This window comes from Cervus canadensis, chromosome 12 (assembly GCF_019320065.1).
Source record: "Cervus canadensis isolate Bull #8, Minnesota chromosome 12, ASM1932006v1, whole genome shotgun sequence".
Lineage (NCBI taxonomy): Eukaryota > Metazoa > Chordata > Mammalia > Artiodactyla > Cervidae > Cervus > Cervus canadensis.
In genome coordinates, this window is record NC_057397.1 from 42,854,207 (window position 1) to 42,867,037 (window position 12,831).

At 44.0% G+C, this 12,831-nt stretch overlaps 1 protein-coding gene across 1 annotated transcript in view; it reads right to left on the minus strand.

Moving 5' to 3' along the window:
• MAL2 (mal, T cell differentiation protein 2) overlaps window positions 1-10,810 on the minus strand; it is a 31,067-nt gene extending 20,257 nt beyond the window's left edge. The window contains exon 1 of the mRNA XM_043483980.1: window positions 10,542-10,810. Within this exon, the coding sequence (XP_043339915.1) occupies window positions 10,542-10,673 (132 nt within the window). The 5' untranslated portion in view covers window positions 10,674-10,810. The remainder of the gene's footprint in view (window positions 1-10,541) is intronic.
• Window positions 10,811-12,831: the final 2,021 nt, after the last annotated feature.

Consider the following 12,831-nt stretch of genomic DNA (forward strand, 5'->3'; position numbering starts at 1 on the left):
GAAACCCAGATTTAAGTCTTGCTCACCGCAGTAGGTAGAGGATGGGCCAAAGAAGAAAGTTTAAGCCCACTCTGGAGATCCACCTTGCTCACTGCAAGACTGTCACATTGGTGAACAGGTCCTCAGGGCCTCGACACAGTATTTCTCCTTACTCCACGATACACTACCTCTTCTTTTGCCAAAAGCTACTCTTCTCCTGAACATCCAAATATGGCTCCAACTTTAAAAAAAAACAAAAACTGAGCCTTCACTAACATGACCAATGTTGAGTATATTCTCTTCACCTGATTCTAGGTATTCCTTAGTTCAGAGTATTTACCAGCCACGTTAATTATCAGCATCCTTGTTCAGTAGAGGTTACTCTGGAGGGAGCTTTGTTTTTAGAAGTGAAAAGCAGAACACAAAAGTGGTTAAAATGTGAGGGAGAACAGTTGGTAACATTTTGCAGCAACTGGAGCGTGCACACGGCCTGAAGAAGTGGGGAATGCCGGTTCACCGGTGGTGTGTGTGTCTTGGATCTGAGTTCACTTCTGACCTCTTGTCTATTATGGCCTTCCACCACTCTCTGGTGTCCTAAAAAGACCGATAATTACACACAAGACTCCCTAAGGCACCACCTTTTGAAATTTCTTCCAGGAATAAAGTCAGGGCTCATGACTTTGAATCTCAGCCCTGACAAGAAGACAAGCCGACTTCCAGGTAATGCAAAAGTAAATACCTCTTCAAGCAGGTATCAGTCTTCCCCTCTTACCCCTTGTCTCCTGAGCTCAAATTTAAGTGTACTTGGCACACACCTAAGTGCTCAAATACAACCCGAGTTGCCATGACTAAGTTGCTACCCATTCCTAAACCCACGGTCTCCTTTGTGGCTTAGTCTATGCTCATCACTCAGTTTGGCTCCTGCAGGCCAGAGGGTGTGACCTGGCTGAAGCCTTGCCATAAGAAAACCGTGCAAGTATTCATCCACACATCACACCAAACTGAACCCTCACAGTTGGAGCTAAAACATGTTTTCACTAGAAACTGTGGATGGACAAAAATACGTAACCCCACGGGAAACCATGGTCTTGAGTAACCAGTAATTCTGGCTGCATGGATTACAGACTTCTCAACTTGGCTTCTATTTGGATGGTCTTCCTATGTCCCCAAAGGATTCCTTTTGCAAACACCCTTTTTCTTTTCAAATGTCACTTATTTCCTAATAGCGTGCTTTTAAACATGCCCTCCGACAACTTAGCTAATAATTTCCAAATCACTTTGACACCTTCATCTTAGTATACTCTTATTATTCACTAAATAAACAGGCCAATTCCTATGCTGACCTATTTTCAGTCAATATTTGGAATGAGACCAGGGAAAGGTAAGTGAAGCTAAAGGTATGAAGGGCTGATCAGACTGCCACTCCTGAGAAACACTTCAATATTGCGAACTTTCTGTATGTAATGCATAACCCTCTGTTTCCAATTTTCCTACTATTTACATATTGGACATTTCATCACTTTATATCAGTGGAATGAAAAAACCAGAATGCCTAGAGGAAAAACACATCTCCCAACCTGGCTTACAGAGTTAGCTTGAGTATGAGGTTAAAGCTGATGAGGCTAAGAGAAATATGAGCTAGTATTTACCTAGCTCTTGTGTTCCAAGCACTGTTCTGAGGGTTTTATTTGCACCAACTTAAGCCTTACAAACACTGAGAGATAAGCACTATTATTATTCCCATTTTATAGATAAACTATTCCAGATAGAGTCATTAATAATTTGCTCTAAATTATACAGTTAATAAATGGTAGACCTGGGATCTGAACTTATAGTCTTAACATTATGCTAGTCCAGCCCCCAAAAGTCTAATGTTTATTCCAGAGCAGTTTTTGTAATTTGGCCACGGATTGACTTGGGGTAAAGGGCCAGAATGATTCTCCAAAATCATATCAAATTGGGTAGGTAAGTGCATATGCATTTTTTCTGCATACAGTCATATACAGTCTTCAATGTCCATCAGAATCACAAAGGGGTTTGAAGGCCTCCCAAAGTTCAGAACACCTTATCTTCCTGATAATCTCTCCTATTTCAATGGATGCTGGCTAATCGGGTTCCTGCACATGAAACAATATGGTTAAAGGACGTTTAACATGTTCAGACTATTTATCTTCTAGTGAATAGATCACCTATAACTCCGTTTTATATACAACATGTGTTTCAAAGAATTTTTTTAAGTGGCATATACTTCAGTCAACAGATACAATAACTGATAGATATATTTACAAGGCAGCCCATAAAACTGCAAAGTCATTCACGATGTGACTGCAGTCCAGTGGGGACAGCATGGGGGAGACTGCTGGCAGCCTCTCCAAGCCCACCCTCTCCCCTGCAGTGCTCCTCTCCCTGCCACCCTCTCTCTGCACTGCAGCCTCTGCCCCTCTTCCCCTGTACACGAAGAGGCCATCACACTGGTCCATGCTTCTGCCCGGCATGCTGCCTTCAGACTTCTTGCTGGATAACAACACTCTGCTACCAAGTCTTAACAGAAAGACTTCCCTGACTGGTTGAAATCAGAGGCTCACACGCATGTTTTGCACACTGGATTGTGAGGTCAGAGTGGGCCACATTGCCTAAACATCTCTGGATGCTCAGAACCCAGGCCAGCACTTTATACTGAGGATGCTCAACTGCATTCTCTTTGAAATGAATGGAAACTCACCAGTGTGTGTAATAGATGGTTCTAGAGGACAATTCTCCAGAAGAGCAGCTTGAGGCGCTGGGAACACACTGCTGTCTGGAGCTTGGCTCATTCCTTGGTACATGGTGGGTGTTCAAAAATAGGCATGAAGACTCGGGAAGCAGGAACATGTCCTTCTCAATTTTTAAGTTATTATTGGCAACACCCACAGCCTCGTACAAGATAGAGTGGCAAGTTATGGGGAAGCTGGCACCTTTTGAAATCTAGCTCATGATCCCTCTTTCAATCTTCTTTCTAATTCTTCAGTTGAGCCCAAGATTTTATTCAGTTTACCTATTCTACTGCAATGGCCATGGAACTAGTGACCAGAGTGGTGCTTGTCTTATGCCTTGCCCCATCCACCCTGGCTCCTTCCCATCAATCACCATCTGCCTTCTCACCATGCTGATTTCCATTCAAACTGGTCCTGGACTAGCCCTGGTACAGTTTTCAGAGGCAAACATTGTCACGGCATTTTGTTTGTTTTGTTTTTAATCAGGGAAAAAAAGGACAAATTCTGAGAAGCAACACAAAATGACATCTATAGAAAAGACCTAATGCAAATGAGGATTTGCTATTTCAGTTTATTTGAAAGCTTTAAAAATACATTTGACAATGTCATAAAGAATCAGACTTTTTCCTTGTCCATTCTGATCTAAACTTCCATTTTGGTTTCTCAAATAGCTGCTACTAACCCTAAAATGGAAAGCCCATATTATAGGAGAGATGTATGTTCTGGCTCTTTTTTATTCTTATTTATAATCACCCTTGATTTTTAAAATGTTTTTCACATGTTTATAGGTAACAAGTTATCCTCCAGGTTAAAATGTTCATGCAAAAATATCAATGCTTCAGCATCAACAAGGGCTGTACAAGTCATTGCCTCTTATCTTTCTTTTTACCTCCCTTCTTCTGAAAGCTATTATACAAAAGTTAGGAGTGTTGTCTGTGGTGACTGTTCAAGAGCATGGCCCTTTTCACATAAAATAGGACACAGCAAAGTCAAGTAAACTATAAGCTGCTGAAGAAGAGTCATGACATTTTAGAAGCTGGGCAATAATAAGTGCTGGAGAAGGTGTGGAGAAAAAGGAAAACTCCTACCCTGTTGTTGGGAATGTGAATTGGTACATCCACTATGGAGAATAGAATGGAGGTTCCTTTAAAAACTAAAAATAGTGCTCCCAGATAATCTAGCCATACTACTCCTGGACAAAAATCTTGAGAAAACCATATTTTGAAAAGATAAATGCACCTGAATATTCATTGCAGCATTATCAACAATAGCTAAGACATGGAATCTGTGTTGACAGATGAATGGATAAAGAAGATGTGGTATATACACACAACGGACTCAGCCACAAAAAGAATAAGATAATGCCATTTGCAGCAACATGGATGGACGGAGAGATGATCATACTAAGTGAGGTAAGCCAGAAGGAGGAAGACAAGTATCATATGACACTGCTTGTATGTGGAATCTAAAAAATGATAAAAATGAACTTACAAAACAGAAATAGACTCACAGATGTAGAAAACAAACTTATGGTTACCAAACAGGAACGTGTGGAGGGATAAATTAGGAGATTGGGATTAAAATATATACACTACTATACAAAGAGCATCAATAAGGATCCACTGTATAGCACAGGGAACTCTACTCAATATCTTGTATTAACCTATAATGGAAGAGAATGTAAAAAAATATGTACACTTATATATGGAGAAGGACATGGCAACCCACTCCACAGTTCTTGCCTGGGAAATCCCATGGACAGAGCAGCCCGATGGGCTACAGTCCATGGGGTCACAAAGAGTTGGACGTGACTTAGTGAGTAAACAGCAACAATACTTATATATATGTATAACTGAATCACTCTGCTGTTTATATGAAACTAACACAACACTGTAAATCAACTATCTGTATTTCAATAAAAATTTTTTTGTTTCCTCTCCAATATTTTATTATAAAAAAAAATAATTAAACAGAAAAGCAGACTGGATTTTACAGTGAATACCTACAGCACCTAGATTTTTCCATTTAGCTTTTACCATTCTCTTTTTTGATTTTTATTTTTTTTAATTATGAAAGTATGATAACACATTGACAGGAGACTTGGAAAATACAGAACAACATTACATATAGCTCCACTATATATCATGATTATTTTTTAAGTAGATAAATTAAGATTTTTAGTTGGAATTTCAATATCAAACTCTCAAAAATTAATAGCAAGAATATACAGAGAAGTAGAAGAATATAACAGACCTGAAAAGCACTGTGAACGAATTCTACATGAAGAATTATATAATTTTCACACAACAGTATAAATAAAAATGTTTTAAACAAAATGTTTCCTTTCTTCTAGAAAGAAATTGGACAAGACTTTAAGCAGGCATACTTCAAAGCTGCCCTTCCCCACTGCAGTCAGTTTCTCTGAAATATTTTCACACACTCTTCGGTTTGTCCTACAGAGCAATCACACAGCGTTTGTTAAGTACTGCACATGCGTGGTACTGGGTCCACCAGCCTGGCTCCTGTCTCCTGTCATTACACAGTCTTTCCTATTCAGTTGTATCAATGCAGACACACTCCATCCACGGCGCCTACCACCAGGTACAACATTTCTATTGGACACCACAAGACAAATCTCCTCTCCTTAACCTTTTCCTTTGGAGCTCAAGGTCAAGGTTATCAGCAAATTGGTTTAAAGTTTCCCATATTTCAGTTCTTCCTATTTCTTACGGAGCTGCCAATCAGGGCAAATGACTGCTGAAAATAATCTTTGGCAGGGGCTTTTTTTTTTTTCTCTTATGAAGTTTTAAACACTCCTTTCTCATGGATAGAGATTCTCAACTCAGAGGCAAAGGAAAAAATCTTACTTAAGAATTAAAATCCTTTTAACACAGGGAAATATATCCACAGATAGCCCCATCTTCACCACTGTAGACACACAACGTCCCTTTTGCAACCATTATCTATTTTCTGGTCGAGAGAGGAAAACTCTACACAGTCAAACATTTATGTGTGAGTCCATCTACAGTCAAAGCTGTGGGTTGAAAATAACCTGAAATCCTTGCCATAGATTTATCTGCGTGACTGCACATGCCTGCTGCATCGCCCATCCCTCCCCATCATCCTTTCATTAACATTTTGTTTTTCTGGTATAATTCCTCTGTGTTATATATTATACTCAAGTTTGGTCTAGGATCATTTCAGGCCACGTCCAAACTTTACATCATGGTTGACCTTCTAAACATCAAGTCTGTGTCTCTTCTCTGCTTCTTTTCTTTGTCACACTTCTGGTTTGCATTATCCCTCATCCAAACTACTGCAATAAGCCCCTTAGCGATCACCCCTGTCTTCAACCTCTCCACGTTATGACCAACCTTCACTACTCAAAGATTTCTACAACATAAGTCTGATCAAGTTTATCTCTGTCCTTCAGCAGCTCCCCATCATAGACAGAATAAATGTTATGCCTTGGCTGATCATTTCTCAGCAAACCACACCTTGAACTCTACCTGCCCTTTTTCCTCGCCTGCCACCTTCCCATGAGTCATGTAAAAAAACACACGTCGAAAAACATTAATCGTTGCCAGAACCTCTATGCCATGGTCTTTCTTGTCTCTGGGGTTTTCACATATTCTCCTTTCTACCTAGAATTCTCTTTCCCATTTTTTTTTTCCTGTCTATTGAACCTCTACTCATACTTTCAGGTTAAACTCAAATGTCACCGTCCCACTGAAGCTGCCTGATATGACCTTCCCAGTGGCCAGATGCACTCCACCCTGGTTTTCAACAGTGCTTTTCATAAACCAATTTTATCACTTCAAACATAGCATTATAATTCTTTCCTGGCTTTTACTTCACTGTATAGGAATTTCTTTTAAGAGCAGGAGTTATGTTAATTATCCTCTTTTCAGGGCATAAAAGAAGGTGTGATGCATAGCTGGTTCTTAGTCATTTGTGGAATACATGAAAATGATTGTGGCATCCTAAACACTGCAGTTGGAAGCCTGTGAGTAAGAGTCCTAGACTATCTCACATAAAGAGAGATGTTCAGGATTTTCCTGGGGAATGCAGATGGTTTCCTAAACACTGAAACTGTGAAACACACTGAATACGATAATGACCTTTACTCTTTCCCATGTTTAATACATTCATACTTCTGATCTTCTTGTGCATTATTTTAATACAAGACAAGCTCATTAAGGACAAGGACAGGAAACAGCTTGCTCAGCCCAAAAGTTCAGATGCTCCAATGGCGTCTTCCTAAACAGACCTGACTGGGGAGTGCTTTGCCTATAGTTCACTTTCCATGGTTGAGTCTTTACTACCTGAATGGTAGTTATTTGGGGACATATCCTCTCAACTAGGTTATAAGCTCTTTCAGGTGAGGCAGGGTCTAAACATCTTTGTTCCTAGAATGATGTCTTGTGCACAACAGATATTCACTAATTACCTAGTGAATGATTTGGAAAACATTAATTCAGGGACCACAGAATCAAAGCATTAGATTTTGAAAATGATAACTTTTGAAGGCTTCCCATCTTAAACTAAAAAGCTTTGCTTTGCAAAACTAACTTAATATTAAACTCTTCATAGCAAGCACATGTTGGTAAGAACAGCTGAGTGCAAAATGCCAGAGGAGGACAACTTGGGTGTCTAAGAGTTGCACTATCTCCACCTGGGAACCCAGCACTATAAATTACTTTACCTGGTGTTTGGAGGCTGACAATACCTATATCTTCTGAGTTATCTCCCCCAACAACTGCCTTACACTTGAGAGACTGTGAATATGGTACCATAAGGTGAATTGAAATCAAATTATCGGAGCAAAGTTACTGTTTAGTGTGAGACACGAACTCCAAGATCATGGTTTCATCAATGATTGATAGCCCAGCCCGTCTTTGTCAGGTTCAGTTTTCAAGGGTTTAGTTTTGACAGCACTAGGACATAAAGAAATTGCAAGGACAAGTAGGTTTGATAGAAGGTCAAAATTAAGGAGTCTGGGCATATTTAGAAACCTTGGCAGAAGCTCAAATAAGGGGTCGCCAGAAAGGAAATCAGCAGTGTTTAGAACTCCTTCTCACATTAATTTACAGAGAGAAATTTCTGAAGAGGAGCCATGGGAGGCTCAACAATTTCAAGGGATCAGAACATTAGAGGGAAATTAGGAAATCAAGGACCAAAGGTGCTTTAAAAGTGTCTCCTTTGCTCATATCTGTGCACGTCCTCAGTGTGGACTTTCTAGATAGGAAGAGGGGACCAAGGAGGTCTACATCTCAGCTCTCTTAAAGCACATAATCCAATAGCGCTAAGTGGTACATGATGAGGGCCAAGAAGGAGCTATAGTTTGGTTCCAATGTGGTCTCTGCTTTCTCTAAGGTCACCACTTCCACTGAAATATTTTGGTCCTTTTGTTTTTCGTGGATTGGGTTGGGAAAGAGGGATGTTGATATCAAGTGAAAGGTAATGGGGGGCTCAGATTTAAACCTATCAAGATATTTGACCATAACAAGTGAAAATTAAATGGAACTGGCTTTCGGAAGTGATGCCGTTCTATCTAGATAAGGATCCCAGAAGGGCTTGTGGGATAAGAAGCCAGAGGAAATGCAGAGACAAGAGGAAAGAGACTGGATATTTCTGTAAGCCTGGGACTTCTCCTGGAATGGAGCGAGGCAAAAGTTCTAGCAGGGTGAGAGGCTTCTTGTCAACAAAGCCCCATAAAGGTCTCCCTTGGTGGTTCTCAGCCAAGACTGCATTAGTACCTCTGGGGAGATTCTGGAAAAACCTCACGGACTTGAGGTGCTCCCCTAGAGAGTCTGATTTAATTAGCCTGGCCTAAGGACTATTTTGAAAATCTGCCTGAGCAATTAAGTATGGCGGGAGTTGAGAACCACTGGGTTAGATAAATAAAGAGGATACTGGGGTGGGAGAGAGGAAATAGAATAAATCATTTTCCACTTTTTTTCCCCTCAGAATGAAGCAGAGTTTCCAGAAAGTGTCACATAAACACAGGTGGTTCTTGAGATGGCGTGTGATTTGACAGCACAGGGATAAGCCTTCTTTGCATATATATACATATATGTATGTCACATATCGTTACATATACATACACCTGCTCTGCTCTGCTCTGCTAAGTCATTTCATTCATGTCCATCCCTTTGTGACCCCATGGACTGTAGCCTGCCAGGTTCCCCTGTTCATAGGATTCTTTGGCAAGACTACTGTAAGGGGTTGCCGCGCCCTCGTCCAGGGCATCCTCCCAACCCAGGGATCGAAGTGCAGAAAGTAAATGCATTTAAGCGCACAATCTGTAAATTCTAGAACAAGTGGATATGGCAAAAACTTCTGACAGAGCTATGCAAACAACTGGAGATTGAAGAACAGCAAACTCAAGTGGCCCAGAACCTGTGAAATCCTTCTTGCCAGCCTTCACTGATCTACACTGTCTCCCTTGGCCTAGCGGTGCAGCCCGCACAAAGCCATCCTCTCCTGGCTCTTCTCACCTGGATGCTGGTCCCTCATCCCACGTATTCAGATACTTCCAAACTGGGCACAGACTTAAATCGGCCTCTTCCAGCCTCGAAGCCACGATCCGATTACTGATGTTATAGCCTGGAACTTAACTTGTCTCCTTTTTCAGATTCAAATCTGAGCTAAAACCTAACTTAGGGTGCCTTAGCACAGTAGGGCGGAAAATCAGTGCTCACCAGGCGTCCCATCCCCGCAAGCACAAAAGTGAAACCGAAGCGACCCAAATCCAGGTTATGCAAACGCAAAGGAGGGGGTGAGGGGTATGAAAGGAAAACTCCAAACCGAGCAAACAAAACCCGCCTGTAGAAAAGGCGCAGACTCGAGAACGTTTCCCTCTGTATTTGCCATTCTCAGGGCATGATGCAACCTCAGGTTGCCCAATTTATATTTGCACATTTTTCCTAGCGAGCTTCAAAACCTCCCAACTCCATAAAACGCGCCGTTTTAAAAGTTCAAGTCTGCAGCCCAAGAAGCCTGCACGACAGGCCGGACGACCCGACGGTCACCTAAGCCCAAGGAACTGGGCCGAGTCTCAAAGACGAGGAAGGGAGAGGCGCAAAGGCAGGAAGCGAGAACTTGACAGTCACGTCTGCTCCTTTCCCCTACCAGCCTCAGGTCACTGGATAAGCTACTGCCAAGGGCAACCGTCTGTGCTTCACCTTTCCCCTGCTCGGCTTCTTGGGTCCTGCTCCTCTCCCCGATCCAAAGGGCGCTCAGAGTGGCAAAACGGGAAAACCAAAACCAAAACAAGTGCCCAGGTCTTTAGCCTTCCTCCTCCTCTTCCTGGCACCTCCCGCCCCCGCTTTCCACATCCTGGCGGCCTCCTGGTCACCCAGTCATCGGCTACACCTTGCACCACCCAATAAAATGGCAGGTAGCAACAGGCGAGGCCTCCAGCCCCGCGCGCCTGCCACCCCGGGCAAGCCTCCCGAGGTCTCCGACGGTACCCCCAAAGCCAAATAGCCCGTCTCCTCTTCAAGTCCCCAATCCTCGGCCCCGCGGGGCCTCCTGATCGCTCTCCCGGGACCATTTCTGTCGCCAGCGGAGGAGCAGGTGGCCGCGTAACAGGTGCCAGGCGAGAGGGTCCGGGCGGTGGCGCCGCCGCCCAGATGCGGGCTGCGCTGGGCACCGGGAGGACCCCGGTAGGAGCACCGGAGAAGGCCACGTCGGGGGACGGGAGCCGGCGTACCGCGCAGACGGAGACAGCGCCCGGGGGGTCAGGATGCGGCCGCCCGTCCTCGCCACCCAGGGCGCGACCCTCGCCCAGGCTGCCCCACTTACAATCTCCAGGCACACGAAGGCGCCCGAGTAGGTCCGCAGGATGTCGGGGCCGGCGGGCAGGGTGACCCGCGGCGCTGGGAAGGACATGGCGGGATTCGGGGGCGGCGGAACTGGCGCTCCGCCGGCCGACATGCTGCCGCTGCTGCGTCTCCGTGCGCCGCCGCCTCCCTCCGCCCGCCTCCGCCTCCCGGGCTCCCGCCGCCGCCGCCGCCGCCGCCGCTCGGGCCCGCCGGGTCCTGGCGCGCCGCTCGGGAGGGAGGGGGCGTGGCCGCGCCGTCCCCGGCCAGTTCGGGCCCCGCCCCGTCACGTGGGCCCAGGTGAGCGCGCCTCCGCCACTGCGCCCGCGCGGGTCACGTGCGCAGGTGCGGCGGCCACCCGGCCCAATTCTTCCTGCGCCCGCTCTCCCGGTCCCCTGTGCCACCCGGCGGCCAGCGCTCTTGGCTCCACCTCCCTACTCCCCTTGTCTCCCTCCCCGTAGTTTCCACCTGTTCTCTTTCACCTCTCCTCCCCTCAACTCTCACCGCTTCCCTGTCCCACTTTCCTCGCTTTAACTACAAGTCAGGTCTTGGAGCTGTGACTCAAGGTAAAATCCAGGTCATCAGTCACACCGAAAAGGGGGAGTGGATCAGTTTTAAATGGGACTCTTGTGGGATTTTAAAAACACCACTAGGACGTTGTCGCCTGGTGGAGTCAGATGGGTCAGCGCCAGCATCTGTTGGCAGCGGATGTCGGGCAGGGAACCCGCTGCTTTGCATGCCAGTGGTGTGCTCACCTGTGGAATGGGATTGAGGTGATCTGCTCCATATGGATGTCTGAATTACATGATGCAACAGGAAAATGGTAAACCCCAAGTAAGCACTCTTTAAATGGTAACTGGTAGGATGATGGCTATTTTTCTGATTTTTACATATGCACACATCACACAGTTTTGTACACATGGAGTTGCATAAGTTGTATTTTCCACATAAAGCTTTACTTATTGGTTTCACCTGACTGAAATTTATGAATTGCTGTTTTTTTTTTTAAAAAAACTATTCATTTATTTATTTGGCTGCACCAGGTCCCAGTTGGGGCACCCGGAATCTTTCCTGCATCATGCAGGAACTTTCCTTGTTTTGCAGGAGCTCAGTAGTTGCCCCAGGAGGTCTTATTTGCTGCAGAGTCGTGTGGGTTCCTAGTTCCTCCGCCAGGGATCAAACCTAGGCCCCCTGTGTTACAAGGTGGCTTCTTAAACCCTGGACCACCAGAGAAGACCCTCCTGTTCTCTTTTAAACACTTAGAAGGATTTTTTTTTTTTTAAGATTCTATGTATGGTTTGGATTCCATGCCCCAATTTATCCCCATTTTATATTTGGTTTTAATGTCAATATTTTATAAGTAAAATAAATGGAAGGAGATAAATTTTCTCAAAGATCAGCTGAAGATAAGCAAAGCTACACACAGCAACATACAAACACATGTAGAGCAAGCTGAAAAAGTATTAGGCAAGATCATCAGACACTAATTGAATACTAATCTTGTCTGTCAGGTTTAGCCTTTGAGGAACCCTGTTTAGTTGTATGCATTGGTCATCAGATTTTAGTCATTCTATCTCTTTATTATATTAAGCGAAACTCATAGGTGTGGTGGCAGCATCAGAGTAGAAACCATAAAACAGGGTGTGAGTGAAACCTTTTGTGTAGATCTTTTATCGTCCCCACCTCTTCATGTCATCACTTCCTGATACTTAATGTGTGGCATTTATCTAATAGGAAATTTCATTGGTTTGATCAATGAACCTGCTTTGAGTTTTCTACCTGCTTTGAGTTTTCAGGCTCAGACTGTCAGGGAATGATCTTTCATGATTGTTTTATTCTATTTTCTGTCAAATAGCTCTCAGTAAACACTTCAAGTATGTCCAAAAGGAAGACCTCTTCAAATTATTCATCATGAGGATGGGCAGCTATAGTGATGGACCCCCAAAATTTCAATGAATAAGCATAAAATTGGAAAAGACTCTGATGTTGGGAAAGATTGAGGGCAGGAGGAGAAGGCATCATTGACTTAATGGACATGAGTTTAAGCAAACTCCAGGAGATGATGAAGAACAGGGAAACTTGGAGTGCTGTAGCCCATGGCATCTCAAAGAGTCGGACACAAATGAGTGACTGAACAACAACAAAGCGTAAAATAACTTTGAAGTTTCCAATATGCTCAGTGACTTAGAAGAGTCTTAATCGTGCTTGTTTAAAATTACCACCAAGGGGAAAACTTCATTGTGTCCCTTCTAGCACCCTCCTTGCTGTTTGTT